Genomic DNA, 15,999 nt, shown 5'->3' on the forward strand with positions numbered 1-15,999 from the left:
TTGGCTTTTTATTAGCAAAAATCAAATATTGCTTTCATAAATACGTATTTCACTGAAGTTGAATCACAGCTGCATACAAATGAAAGCTTTCTCGTACCTTAGAATGAGTTGTTACAAGTCGTTACAAATACATAAGTGGGCGACGCACCGAACCGAGGCTGCCATGTTGCATCGCCATTTCTTTTCCGTTCAGTGGCAGCGTGACCGTAGGTAACCACAGAAAGTCACCCGAGCTGTCGGCTCGGGGAGAAAGTTTTCCAGGTAGCGCCTATTAAAACTGTCACCACTGTGTAGTGTGAGGAAGGACGGAGGCACTGGTGTTGCATTCAGGTGCAGTCAGGCAGACGGCCGTCGACAAACCAACCGGATGTCATTTTACTCGACGAGAGAAAGACGGTAAAACGTGGGTCAGGTAAACAATACGACATCACCATGACAACATATTGTCATGCCTGTATTGTTTTGCCTCGTGCTGGCAGACGACTTGTTTACATAGACGCTGTTAGATGCAGCGTCTGTTGTCTGTCTGACGTCTGCCCGATTTCACGTGAATGCAACATCAAGAATACGTTCCGATATGCAACCGCACCGCTAGATGGGGGGAATTCCTACATATTATACTGTATCTTTAAGGTTAGGGTAAGGGGCTAGGGAAAAGGTACAGAATAAAAAGATACAGAATGACTGCCACATGAGGACCAGCGCTGATGTCCACACAGATGAGGAGGCCTAGGGCAGGGCTTGACGCTAAGCTTTTTTCCAAGTAGCACCGTGCTACCATACTGAAAAATTTAGTAGCACACAACATTTTGTAGTAGCACAATGAAAATTCAGCAATTTTGGTGTGTTACAACCCGGCTCAGAGATTGCAACAAAGGATAGGGAGGGACGCAAACGGCGGAGCAAAAAATGATAATTTATTCAACAAAAATGTGCGAAGTAAACAATACAAACAGGTGAGATGTGTAAGTCAGTGATATCAGTAGTGTGAATGTGGATGCGTGTGGAAACGTAATGTGTGTGAATGCTGTAATGTGAAATAAAACAACAAAAAGAAGGAGCTGGCTGGTGGAGCTGCTGGATCGAAGCAAAGGAAGAGGAAGAGATCATCAGATGCAGGGCTTAAGTAGTTGCAGAGCACCGGGCCCAGGTGCTCCACATCAGTTGGCAATCAGTCACTCAGGTTCCATGGCAACCTCGGAGAAACACAGGTCTTAGACACACCCACCAGACTTCACACTCACACAGACGGCCATGACAGGGGTCGTCACACCCCCCCCCATAAAGTCAGTGCCCCAAATGGGACACTGGCCACTCACACACCCCAAACCACAGCTCAAAATTTCAAAATACAATGAAAAGAAAGTAAATGTACAAAGTACACTATACAAAATACACTATAGGAAATGCATCCAAAATGTGATTACCATAATCATTTTACAATTGTAAATCATGTGAAAACGCCAACTGTGCCCACAATCTAATAATGTAACCTGACCTGCTTGTCACCCTCCACAAACATCCTCGGCAACTCCGGTACCTGAGAAGCAGTTTAAGAGTAAGCCTGAAGAGGAGACGAAGCAAGAACAGAGTACAAACATTATATGAACACACAGTACAGGTCAAGGCATTAGGAAATACATTGGCTGGTCCCAGATGCAACACACATCTGGATCATAAACAGGGACCACAAGAACAATGACCAGCGTGCCCAACCCTGACTCGGACACCTAAGCCACTGCAAAAATGCCAGCGGACCACAATTATTCTTCCCCACACAATTTTGCTGGGAGCGAACAAACTTATCTGGAAAAATCCCAACTGGCCTCAGTACACCTCCATGGTCCGGCTGAACAAAGACGGCACCTGAGCCGACCTGACAAGCGCCTATCTGAAGTGTGAAAAAAACACAGAGAACACACAGAGCCAATGCAAGAAACCCAACACAGCCAAGCAGACCTTCGAAAAACAATACAGCCTGCTGCACTTGCGACAGTTTACCAACCAACACAGAAGATGAACATGTGGACAGAGATGGAACCACTGAATGCTCCTCATCCTCCCCAACTACTGACACTGAATCGGTGACCCCACAGGCCAAAAAACCCTCTGGGCCCTTGCCCTCAGAGAGAGGTGGACTTGACAAAAGTGACGGCGGTGGATCTGCCCACATGCACTTCCCAGCTAAGCCATTACCAAGAATGAAATGAACGCCCTCGATTGGCAACGCTGAACGAACTCCAACTGACACCTCACCATGCACCAACTGGCACTCTAGCACAACTTTGTGCATCGGCACAGGCAAAACAGACATCCCAAGGCCCCGGCTAAGTGAAACGTCACCAGTGGCAGAGGATGCTGAAAATGGCAACAAGGAATCAATGATGTAGGAGTCATAAGCTGCAGTGTCACGAAGGATCTTCAAAGGAACCCTTTTACCACCATCCTTCAGCGACACAAACCCCTCTCTCACAAACGGCAGATAAGTAGCCCACACATCAGGATCACAACCCACAGACAAAGGTAAATCAGAAACACAGTTCCTGACAGGTGCGGAAGCAACGACTGGTCTCACTTTAGCCATAACCCCATTACTTTTAGCTTGCAGCAGTGGGCATCTATCCTTCCAATGACCAATCTCCTTGCAATAGTTACAGATGTTATCCTTGACAGAATCACCCTTCAGACTGGAATCAAACCTGGGCAAAGGTCGTCCCGAAAGCACCTGATCAGCCGCAGCAGGATCAGAATGACGGCCTCTCCAGCTGAAGTCACTGTGCGCTCCAGAGCGCTCGTTCAAATGTACTTTATGGAGCAAAACGAACTCATCCGCTGCAACTGCAGCAGCGGCAGCAGTGGAAACAGGTCTCTCACAAATATAAGTTGCAACACGATCGGGGCGAGTATCCTTAAACTGCTCAAGAACCATTAAATCACACAACTCGTCAAAAGAGAAAACATTCGACGCAGCAAGCCAGCGCTTAAACTGAGACGTCAAATCTCTGGCCAACTCAACGTACGTCTGTCCATGTCGCTTCTCCCAGGACCAAAACTTTTGACGGTACGCCTCAGGCACCAATTCATACGCTTTAAGCACAGCAGATTTTATCTTTGCGTAATCAAAGCAGTCCCCATCACTGAGAGCCGAATAGGCCTCCTGCGCTCTCCCCGTGAGCACGCACTGAAGCAGGAGCGCACGATCCGCCTCAGACCAGCCCCGAGCCACTGAGACCCGTTCAAACAAGACGAAGAAAGAATCTGGATCCTTCTCATTAAACTGTGGCAACAACTTCAGATTAAACGGATCGAAACTGCGCACCTGTGACGACTGTCCACCTACCTCTCCAGCCGCTCTGTGGCCCTTTTCTATGAGGGACAGGCGATGCGCCTCCAAATCTAACTTCGCTTTCTCTGTCTGCTGGCGAATCATTTCCACATCAACTTGTTTCTTCAGTTCGAGTTCCTGTTTCCGTTTTTCATGTTCAAGTTGAAGCAAAAGCAGTTCTTTCTGTTGTTCAAAAGTCAGCTCCTGTGAGCCTGCAAGGAGTGCCGCAGAGACCTGTTTAACCTCTGGCTCCTTAGGGAAAATTCCCAACTCCACCAACTTAACTTTCAACGCCATTTTCACAGTTTCCTTGACACGTTTATCTTTAACGGTCACAGAATAGTACTCAGCCAATGCCAACAACTGGTCCCTATTGAAGCGCTCCAACGCCTCCACGGACGGCGCGGCAACAAACGCCTGACACTCAGAATTCATCATAACACATGAAATACAACCAAAAGCACGGGAAACAAAGCGGAGTATCAGTGCGCAACAACGTGAACTCACCGGACCGGAGTTTCCCCGCTAACTGCCTACAGAAAACTTACTAACTCCCCCCTAGTCTTCATGCAGCACCTACGGTGGGTATTTATGCACTGCAGCCCGATGGGTCAGAGAGGCGACCAGCAGGCTGACAACCCTCTGAACACCACGGATGTGCTCCCAAGCAAAGCTTCAACCGCGTGGCCACAACACTAACAGATCCCCCCAGCAACGCACCCAAAGGAGCACGCCGCCTTAGCCTACAAGGAAAAGCTCCAGTCCCAAACTTATACGCACAGACAAAACCACCTGCTCCCGGCCAAACACCTCAACAGCTCCAGACCCAATCCTACTGTACTCTCCCAGGCAAGGTAAGAGCACTAACTCACACAAACCAAATAAACTCACAAACCAGCCCAAGTGTATCGCGTCCACTTTCTCCCTATCCAAACAAATGCGCACTACAAACTTTTACGCACGGATTTACCAAGTGGCAACGTGTCACAAACAACCAGCTGCAAAAAGAGCAGCTGACACTGAAACTCGGACGAGCAAATTACCAAAATGCGCATTCTAACCAAATGCGTGGCAAAAAATCACCGCCAACGCAACGAGCAACCAAAACACAATAAAACTAACGTGCAACTAAGGCCAAAGGACGAGCCCCCATTTGTTACAACCCGGCTCAGAGATTGCAACAAAGGATAGGGAGGGACGCAAACGGCGGAGCAAAAAATGATAATTTATTTAACAAAAATGTGCGAAGTAAACAATACAAACAGGTGAGATGTGTAAGTCAGTGATATCAGTAGTGTGAATGTGGATGCGTGTGGAAACGTAATGTGTGTGAATGCTGTAATGTGAAATAAAACAACAAAAAGAAGGAGCTGGCTGGTGGAGCTGCTGGATCGAAGCAAAGGAAGAGGAAGAGATCATCAGATGCAGGGCTTAAGTAGTTGCAGAGCACCGGGCCCAGGTGCTCCACATCAGTTGGCAATCAGTCACTCAGGTTCCATGGCAACCTCGGAGAAACACAGGTCTTAGACACACCCACCAGACTTCACACTCACACAGACGGCCATGACAGGGGTCGTCACAGGTGGAAGGACTGCATTGGTTAGATGAGAGAAGCTCTGTACGTAGCTACAATGCTGCACTTGAATTGGTAGAGAGTAGATTCAGAATCGGGTGCCAAGACAAACAAACAAACAAAAAAACTAGAAAAAATACTGCTCACGTTAAACAGCACGCAAAACTGTGCATGTAACTACAGTTTCTGTCGGAGTCTCACTGATGTGACTGAATGTGATTTTATATTCGCACTGGAAATTATAAACTCGCACAGTCGCACAGTCGAGTCCTGGCCTATGGGTCAGACCTGGGCTGATGATCCAAGTATGTTTTGGGCCAGAAGTTTCATTTGGTTACCGGTATTTTATTATTTTAGGTATTTTATTAAGGAATCATATCAAACACTGAGATCTGGGTGGGAAAGAAAAGCGGGCACAGCTTCTGTTCGACATTTATCAGTGTGAGCTTCTACTCTGTGGCTGTTATTACACCAAATAACCATCAACCCCCTGCCCCGTCAGTTTTCACCCTCACTCTCACCGGTTGATGTGATGAGTCACCACTCACTGATATTGCTCTGCTGTCTACGCAAAAGGATCCGCGAGCAAATGTGTGTGTGTCCTCACGTGTGTTCCCGCTGATGGAGCACTGCCATCTTTTATTGTGGGAGCTTTGTGGTTACATAGGGTGCTGCAGGTCACACTTGACAATACTTCACCTTCAAGGACAACACATTTTGTGGGTTGAGGATGAGCTGAGCTTTTTCTTTATCAGCTCTTTCATTTTAGCTCCTTATCAGTTTTTCCATTTGTTAGTGGCTAATAACTATGTTTACATATTACAAAGATAATTAAACTAACTCTCCTGCCCTGTCAATCAGTATCTGCAGTATTTGAGAAATCATTACTACAGTTAAGTATAAATCCAATTCCACTGATTTCATTATTGTCATTATCTTGGTCAACTGAGGCGTAGCACAACAAGCTGTCAGTGCAACACAGGATAGCTTCCACTTACGGAGTTGTTACAGCTAAGTGGAAAATTAAACCACCACTTACAGAGTACAGGAAGTCATTTGTGCCTTCTGCAGCAGACATCCAATGATATCTGAGCCAATGAAACTGTTGCTGTTGTTTCTATGGGCCCTATTTTCCTGGCGCAACTCAGGGGGGCGCAGCGAGGCGAGCCCTGGCGCAGCTGGCGCAGCTGGCGCAGTGGCATTTTCCTCCAGTCCATCAACGTGCGCAGCGGATTTGGTAAATTGGCAGACTGCTGTGCGCCGAGATGGGAGTGGTCGCGCAGCAGGGGGAGGTGTCGACAGATTCACCGTGGCGCAGTGACAATTTGTTGCCGATAGACGGCGCGGAGAGTGCGCCGAAAGCTCGCCAGCTCCAACCTGGTCTAATCTCAGCGCAAGGCGCAGCGCAGCCAGCGGACTGGTATTTTGACTGTCCAGCTCGCAGTGCGCACACATCACCAAGACCTCACAGGCAGGTTTCCACAGTTCCAGGCACATTTAAATGCAATTAATAATAATAATAATAATCACAATAACCCTATCTGAATCAGCACATACAAGTATATCTATATCGATTGTCCCGTCACACTGATGACAGATCAAAGGCTGTCGGCACGCGTAATGGAAACTCAACCTGACTGAATTAACACAGATGAAACCAGGGAGGGACTGCATGGGACAAAAAAGCAGCCGTGGATGTCCCAAGAGCAGATGTTGACACTACACACTGTGCCATTGAGATGATCCTATATTTATTTATTTACTTATTGATTTATTAGGGGCCAGCGCCGCATCGTCACGCGACCATAACAAATAAAACTGAAAACAAATAAACTATCATCTCTCACAGCAAACCACAATCAGCCTCGGCATCAGATAGTGAGCAGATATTCACATCTCCCATCTCAGGTAAATTCTAAAGAAAAAAGAAAAAGAGAGACGCTCCGTGATGCCTCCTTTACGCACAGCTGTTTGTTTATTTTGTGATCTGTGCACACGGGTTTAAATAGTAGGTTACTAAATATGAGTGTCTTTATGTGTGTGTGTGTTTGTTTTTTTACTGGGCAACAGCTCTCAATATGTCAGAGCAAACCTGGATAACATCATAACCTCTTCCCTCCCAGACTACTTTTGCATCATCAGCCCGTGAGGTCTGTTCGCGCGACCGGACACTGCCAGCTTGGACCGGACCAGAACATCAGTTTCCTCCCGTCTCACTTGCTGTGAGAGATGATAGTTTATTTGTTTTCAGTTTTATTTGTTATGGTCACGTGACGATGCGGCTCAATAAATCAATAAGTAAATAAATAAATATAGCAGATCATCGCAATGGCACAGTGTGTAGTGTCAACACAGCAGTAATCCATCCTCATCTTTCATCTGTGTTAATTCAGTCAGGCTGAGTTTCCATTACGCGTGCCGACAGCCTTTGATCTGTCATCAGTGTGAGGGACAATCGATATAGATATACGTGTATGTGCTGATTCAGATAAAATAAATAGGGGTTATTGTGATTATTAATCGCATTTAAATGTGCCTGGAACTGTGGAAACCTGTGTGCGCGCCAAGTCAATTGCCTCCCTCTTCCACGGTGAAATCAAACGTGCGCCTGGCGCACGCGGCGGATTTAAAGGCGAGGAGAGGAGCACATTTGATTGGTGAAGATCTGACTCGGCTGTGTCAAACCCACTCCACGCCTTCTCTCCTCCCTCTATGCCATTTGCGCCGGTGGGAGGGAAGTAGGCGGGATGCGCCCCGCTGCGCTTCGAAGGAAAATTGCAAACTGCTCCTGGACACGCCTCGTTGGCGAAGCGAAGGCGAGGCGCAGGCCTGATCCGCTGCGCCTGCGCTAGTTTACGAAAATAGAGCCCTATGTGTGATATTGTGTTGTTGTATTTGTTTATCTATTTGTTTTAGTGCTGGTTGCATCCAGTTGTTGTTGTCTGCTGACTGTCAAGGTGCCAAATTGTGTTTCTAATTTGTTTAATAAAGTCTTCTTATCTTATTAACACATTCACTAGCGTTAGCAGAGCGGTATTAGCGTTCACTCAGAGTGATGATCGTGTCCACATTATGTTCATCAGAGTTTTCATTGAAATGTGCCGTCAGTAAGAGAGAAAGATGCTAAAACACTGAGCTGAGGGGCAGGGCCGTTGCTAGGAATTCTGGGCCCCCTGAAAGAATACTAAAGTGGGCCCCTGTCCCCTGACTTTTCCACTTTTTTTCTTAGACTACGTATTATCATTTTTTATTTACTTTGTTTTGATGCTAATGCAGCATTACTATTAGTCAGGACCATATGCAGAATAATTCAGTCACACAAAGATTAAACTACTGGGGTTTTTTGTGGGCCCTACTGGGCGCTGGGCCCCTAGAATTACCATCACCTTTCTCCCCTATACAACAGTCCTGCTGAGGGGAACTGCAGAGTCAGGTTCAGGTCCAGGTTACTGTATTAATGCCCGTAGGCAGATTTGCTTTGCGGTGAGTTGTTTGTCCAAACAAACATACACACAGACCTCAGGACACATGCAACACCATACAACATAACGCACCAGAGAGCATGCTAAAAAGTGCTCAAGGCTCTTTAAAAAAAGTGCTCAAGGTTCAGCAAAAGCCAAATATATAAAAACTCAATAAAAAGCAAGGTTAGATAATAATTTATACCATAAATAAATAAATAAGTCCTGCTTGTTCAGTCAGGTGGTGATTCAAAATCATGGGCAACGCCTTTTAAATTAATTGAATATTGATTAGTGCAGCTTTAATAGGTATTATCAACACATAGACATAGTATATTGCCACTCATAGCTTCATTGGTTCAATTGTTTATGTATAATTATTATCAGTGCTGTACTACTACCAGCCATAATCTGCCTTACCTTTCTAGTAGTCATTTTGAGAGTAGATTTTTTAAAATTTAGTTTTATAGTTTTTTGTTTGAAATTCTTTGGAAGACCTCATCACATGACTTGACATGTTGCCATGGTTTTTCCTCCAGCTGCCTTGTGAGGACCAGATCATCTTGCTGAAGGGCTGCTGCATGGAGATCATGTCGCTGCGTGCCGCCGTGCGCTACGACCCCGAGAGCGAGACGCTGACGCTGAACGGCGAGATGGCGGTGAAACGTGAGCAGCTGAAGAACGGAGGTCTGGGAGTGGTGTCGGACGCCATCTTTGACCTGGGCAAGAGCCTGGCTCAGTTTAACCTGGACGACTCGGAGGTGGCGCTGATGCAGGCCGTGCTGCTCATGAGCTCAGGTGAGGAATAAGATAAGACCTTGATACTGTACATGTCATCATCATATTTAAACTGATTTAATTATTATGATGCTGTTTCTTCTAGTGTTTGAAAAATCAGAAGATTTAATTTTAGTATGTTTTCCGAATTCTTATTTTTATTATTCTTTATTTCTTTACAGCAGAGGACTTAATCTGTTTTCCCACTATCTAAAGAATGAAAGACACTGTTAACAGTAAAGCAGTCAAAAAAAAAGAAAAAATCCAACTAATACATGAATAATACAAGTGGAAGCTTTATTGCACCACTTTATTCACCTTCCCATATAAACATGGGGAATTTGCATAAGAACAAGGAGTCACATTAAAGGCGACTCCCACTGTTGTTCACATGTAGATCAGTATTTCTTCTGCTGCTCTGGAGGAGCTTTAATTCATCTGAAAAAATAAAAGCATTGAATCAAATTCAAATTTTACTCTTGATATTGAGTTAAAATTTGTCAGGGCATTTTTTTTGTTTCTAATTACTACGTTTAAAATTATCACAATATCTGTTTGAATTACAAATTTAAAGTTTCTCTGCAGACCTTCAATAGACATCCAGCACCTGGATCAGGAATGTGCTTAATCCAGGTTCCAGTCTGAAATACAATGAATAAAGTCAAGTTTATTTACCTGACTTTATTTCTTCATTTATTGACTTATTACACTTCATATAAGGTAATTACAAAAAGATGTGTCTAGGTCATCTGTTTCTAAGTGGTCAAGGATGCTGACTAATGGCGCATTTCCACTAGCACGGCTCGGCTCGGTACGGCTCGGCTCGGCGCGCTATTTGCGTGTTTCCACTAGCACGTAGTACCTGCAACCAGGTACACTTTTGGTATCACCTCAGCCCTGGTTCCAAGCGAGCCGAAGCGTTACTAAAACGTGACGTCAGCCGACTGCCTTCCACTGATTGGCCGATGAGTGTCGTCACTGGAAGCGACGACCGACAACAGAAATGTTCCTGCTGAAGCTGTTATTACCAGAGAATTTCTAATATTTAGACTGGCTCTGTTATTACGTGACTTTATTAAGTTTTAATATTTTTTCATGCGAGAAAGTAACTGTTTAGATCCCCATGTGCGGTTAGTTTATCCAAACGACGGCTGTTTAGAAGTTTGCCCCGATGTTTTTCGGAGAAGTGAAGCTCCAGGTCCGAGCAGCGACCGCGACATCACAGAGGCAGCAGCCCGGCTCCTGACGTGCTCCGCCGGCCAGCCTACCACCGTCACCCCGAGGAGAACAGACTGCTAATTAACTTTCCCGATGGCTTTTTAGAGGTTTACCACCGGCTGGTTAAACTCTTAAATGTTGGTCTCATTGATGAAATCTAACAATTGTGGCTGTAGCAGAAGTTTGTTTGTGGTTAGACAGAAGAGCAGCACTGCCTTGGGGTCTGTACGCACAGAAAACACCACATTACATCAATAAATAAATGTTTTACAATGAACCAGGCCGATCTCAGAGCTGGCAAGACTCTCCGGTAAGGCATGTTGAACGGTTAAATGCCGTTAACGGGACGAGAGCAGTCAAAACGGCGGTTTAAAGCTAGCTACAGCGAGGGTAGGTTCACTTCCTGTTTACAAAGTAAAAGCACCAATTCTATCGTAATGGCTTTCCTTATGATAAAAGGCAACGGGTATTTTATTTTGTGAAAATAACCGGAAGTGCGTTGCTCACTACGGCTAGCTTTAGTAACGCCGACTTCGTTGAAACAAAATTGTAAACAGCTGGTATTTTGTCATATTTTCAACACGTTGGGGATCTAAACGACTACTTTCTCGCCTGAAAATGTTTCAAATGTTGCTAAAGTTATATATTTACAGAGTTTAGAGCGTTGCTCGGCGCCGTGTAAATGACGTCACGGCGGCACTAGTGATACTCAGTTGTAATGGAAACACAACCAAACCGAGCCGTGCCGTGCCGTGCCGAGCCGTATCGAGCCGAGCCGTGCTAGTGGAAATGCGCCATAAGTCTCCATCCAAATTCAGCACAAACTTAACTAAACATAAAGTAGACACATGTACAGGTTACACCATTTTATAAAATAAAATCCAAATAAAAGTATTTTCCATCCACCACAACACAGTGTCTCTGTGAGATGGTGGTAGCCTTGTTTACTGACATTTAAGTCAAATTCATCTGGATCGTGACTAATTTATGATCTGAGTCCGTGTTGCTTTGCTCTTATAAATACCCCAACATTTTCCCATCTCATCCACACATAAAACCTGAAAGTTCAAAGAGAAATTTAGCTCAAATTTTTTAACTGGGGAATGAATCAAAGGCGGCTCCTGCACACTGTCTTAATTTGCATTATACTTTAATGAAAGAAGTACAACGTTTCAGTCACTACACCTTCGTCAGGCTATGTTACGGTGTGAGAAGAGGAGGCAGTTTAAATACCCTGCAAGGACCACATGGGCCAATCAGAACCCGCACCTGCAGTGACATCATAGCACAACACAATAGATAATTCAGCACGAGCAAATACATATACATCAATGGACAATAAAATAAATAGAGTCCATCAGCATAATAGTGCATACAACACAGTTATGTATATAAGGAGAATATAATATGATCATATAAAAAGGGCTTTATTAATAGGAATATTTTAGATGTTTTTGTTTTTTTTTTAATTGGAAAAGTTGCCATAATCCCTATAGTTTTAGGAGTAGGTTCGTTACCTTTATTTGTCGATGCAAGCTATTCTTAGAACGGCGGAGCAGAGCTGTGAGCTGCTCAGAGCTACGCTACAGAGGCTAATGGGATTTCTTGGTTTCCTCATCAAACTCATCAAATACACAATCCAACAACTCCAAAACGCTCTCGTGGACAAGTTGTGACCTGCACATTCACCACGCTATGAGATAATAACGGAATGTTACGAGACAGAGTTGTTTTTGAGGTTAATGCAGAGAGTGCTTGCTGAAAAACTGCTCCTGACGGGAATTGAATTTGCCTTGAAAACAACTGTCTCATATCTCATAGCGTGGTGAATGTGCAGGTCACAATTTGTCCACCAGAGCGTTTTGGAGTTGTTGAATTGTGTATTTGATGAGTTTGATGAGAGAAACCAAGAAATCCCATGAGCCTCCGTAGCGTAGCTCTGAGCAGCTCATGGCTCTGCTCCGCCGTTCTAAAAAAAGCTTGCACCGACAATTAAAGCAGTACTAAAGAACTTTCAGTTTTGGTTGAGTTTGGCGGTGCCTGTGGACCAAAGCGGTAGTGTTTTGCCTGAAGGAAGACTCCATTTCCCATGAACACTAGCGTGAAGCCCTGTAAATATCCTGCATTAAAATTAACAGAAGACATCAAAACTAAGTTTCTGTTTCCAGTGGATCATTTCAAAGTGAAAACACAAACATAATCCATTGCTAAAGTGCTGTTTTGCCTGTTCCCTCCTTGTTGTGACTCGCAAAAGTGAAAGTGAAAGTAAAGTGAGAGCCGGGTTCCTACCATGCTCCTCAAAGCTGCTTAGTGCCAGAGAAAGAGATACAGACCCCCTCAGACCATGACAGAGGTGTCATTCAACTTGTTGTAAGTCGATGTATCATCACAAAAGTTATGAAAATATTATATGAAGGTTGAAAAGTTCCTTAGTGTTGGTTTAAAGGTAACAAACCTACTCCTAAAACTGTAGGGATTATGATAATGGGCCAATTTGCCAAAACGTTGAACTATCCCTTTAAAATTTAAAAACTGGGGAATGGAAACCTGCCTCTGCAGTTTGGATATCTAATACAGAACTTGGTTCTTTGTTTTATGTTCTACATTGACATTGACATAATGGGTCATATGTACCAAATGTAATTGTGTGTCTATCACCCAGACCGCTCAGGGTTGACCAGTGTGGACAAAATCGAGCAGTGCCAGGAGGCGTACCTGCTGGCGTTCGAGCACTACATCAACTACCGCAAGCACAACATTCCTCACTTCTGGCCCAAGCTGCTGATGAAGGTGACGGACCTGCGCATGATCGGGGCGTGCCACGCCAGCCGCTTCCTCCACATGAAGGTGGAGTGTCCCAACGAACTGTTTCCCCCTCTCTTCCTGGAGGTCTTCGAGGACCAGGAAGTGTGATTTTTTTTTTTTCACGGCACCCCTCTGAAAAAAAAGAACCCTTGGACAACACAAGGCGAGACATACGGGGTGGCCTTGACAGCAGAGAGGAGGTGTGTGGGAAGGACAAGTGGGAGTATGGGAACTTGCCCCTCGAAAACTTTGTTGTTGTTTTTTTTTATCCTTTTTTTTTTATCAAAACACCCACGAGACCCACCACCTGCCACCAGCAAACACACACACACACACATCCACATCACCAGGGAGAAACACACTGACAATCTGGCTGTGCTCTTTGTCGTTCACAGAGAAACACACAATCGCAGATAATCACAGATTGAAATTGCAAACATACTGCCATGAACTTACAGTATATCTTTATGCAAACGCAAAATCTCATCACATTGACTCCTTTTTCACCTGAATGGACAAACAGCTGTACTCTGGTCCTGCCACTAACGCGACCTGAGGAGCTCGGTTACCGCTCGTCTCCATCCACATCCACCTTTCATCTGAGAAAAGTGTTGTTGTTTTTTTTCTTTGTTTGTTTGTTTGGTTTTAATCTCTGGGACCTGACCATTAGCTCCTCACACAGCCCCCCCTCCCCTTCCTCCCCCCCTCCCCCCTCGATTTACATCTCTTTAACTGCAACGATGAGCGACCTCCATCCCATCCCCTCAGTCTGCCGAGGCCCTGTGAGTGTTTGTCAACCTACCTCCCTCACGTACTGACCTCTATATCTCTATCTGTCTGAACTACACACACACACATACACACAAAGTACGTGCACATAAACACACCCCTACACTCTTACCTCATACCGTGTGAAATGTATTTTCTCATTTATTGTGTGGGCGGTGGGAGTCTAATGACAACCCACGCTCACTTACCTGTTTAACTCTCAGCTAATGTTAGAGGTTACCACGGAAACACTTTGTATGAGGTCTTTAATGTATTATTTATAGGCCTACACACTGGCCCATGTGACACAACAGTTGAGCCGTGCATTATTAAGTCTCATATGTACAGTAAATCAATGAGGAGTTAATATAATATAAGAGTGTGTGAACTTTCTGTGAACAGACTGATCAGGGAGTGAAGCTACAGCATCAAAACACTGTTTAAAAATCTTATAATGTTTGTTTATTATTGAACCAAAGTAAAAAAAGAAGTGGTTCAAAGTTCAGTTCATGGCAGACGGGCACAATTTGCATAAAATCGGTGGTTTCTAAAATCGCTGTCATCAGCAGTACATGTGTCTGCACTGCAGCAACACACTGTTGACGCTGGGCCGTGTCCATGGAGACGTAACACTGTCCAAACCGGCATTGCCAATGTGAACGTAGCACGTGTTCACATTCATCATTTGTAAACTTATTGTTCCCAAAAAATATGAACGACATTCAATGAATGTTAGCAGCAGTTAGCTTAGCTTAGCACAAACACTGGAGCGTTTCTCACTGCCTCCAGACTTTGTGCTAAGCTAAGCTAGGCTAAGCTATCAGCTAACTCTTGGCAGGAAAGTAGAGGAGCAACCATCAGATTAGTTGCCTTTTAATCTTAAAATACAGTGAAATACCATCTGAACTAATTCCCATTAGCCTCAGCTGTGCTACGTGTCTGGAACTCATTTGCAAATGTTAGTGTGTTACGATGAACACAAAAAAATTTAATTTGGTGGATGTAACAATTTATCCAATCAAGCTAAAGTCAAGTTAAATCAATTTAAATTAAAAACAAAATATTCATGTTAACAAAAACTCAAACCTAAATGTAAAAGAGGCCACTAGAGCTCATTCCAGATGTTGGTGGAGACCAAAACAGAGCTTAAATAAAAACTCAGAGTGGAGAAATCACGATTTAACAGTGTTAACTAGGAGTTAAAGTTTGTTTTCCCATTCAGTTTGTTCACAGACACCTCAGAACAAATTATACCTGAGATTTGAACTCATGAAAGTAAGTTATGTCTCCAGACTACATACAAAGTGTTCCCAGTGTTTTATTTTGCAGTTTCACCCACTATACTTAAAAAGATATATAATTATTATAAAATGTATGTATATTCATATATATATCTATATAGCTAGAATACCTCTCTGACACATACCTCTTGTTTTCAGTACCTCACACACAAACATGCACATTACAGACATACACCATTCAGTTGTTGTTGTTGTTTTTTTCATGTATTACCTCAGTTGCTTCCTCATCATCATCATCATCATCTCACCTTCCTCTTGAATAACCACTGGGCTGCACCACACTTCCTGCCTCCGCATGTGTGTGTGTGTGTGTGTGTGTATGCGTGAGTGAGTGCGTGTGCTCGCGCAAGTGTGCGCTTATGCATCTTTTCATCGGAGCCCCGCCCCTTTAACCGTACCACACCCCTCCCCCGCCCCCCTCCCCTCCCTGCTGTCTCGTGATAGGTCCAGTGCTTGCAGATGGTAGTGGTGGGAGGGCAGGCCTCCCCCTGTCAGACCCGTACCTTGTCTCAAGTCCCGCCTGAAACTGACAGATTCTACCTCACCTCTCATCTCAGTGCAGCTGCCCCCCCCCCTCCTCTGGTCTGCAACATTAAAACATGTAACATGCACACGTACACAGACATGTAAGAGACGGGTGACGAATTTAAGGGAATCCTCAAAAAAACACAAGTGAAGAAGCATAAGAAATGTGCACAGGTGCTCTGAATTGAATTGAATATCACTTTTTGAAGGCTCTTTAACATATATTTAGGTGTTTGTCTTGCCTTC

At 44.5% G+C, this 15,999-nt stretch overlaps 1 protein-coding gene across 4 annotated transcripts in view; it reads left to right on the top strand.

Moving 5' to 3' along the window:
- Nucleotides 1-15,499, top strand: part of LOC146983484 (thyroid hormone receptor alpha) — a 128,736-nt gene extending 113,237 nt beyond the window's left edge. Inside the window, exons 8-9 of one of the 4 annotated variants that reach the window (XM_085785098.1) lie at nucleotides 8,899-9,157; nucleotides 13,017-15,499. In XM_085785098.1, the coding sequence (XP_085641224.1) occupies nucleotides 8,899-9,157; nucleotides 13,017-13,267 (510 nt within the window). In that variant the 3' untranslated portion in view covers nucleotides 13,268-15,499. The remainder of the gene's footprint in view (nucleotides 1-8,898; nucleotides 9,158-13,016) is intronic. The other 3 variants (XM_085785099.1, XM_085785100.1, XM_085785101.1) reach the window with 3 other exon arrangements.
- Nucleotides 15,500-15,999: the final 500 nt, after the last annotated feature.

Source organism: Trachurus japonicus, chromosome 8 (genome assembly GCF_045865225.1).
Source record: "Trachurus japonicus isolate A0001 chromosome 8, Traja_1.0".
Taxonomy (NCBI): domain Eukaryota; kingdom Metazoa; phylum Chordata; class Actinopteri; order Carangiformes; family Carangidae; genus Trachurus; species Trachurus japonicus.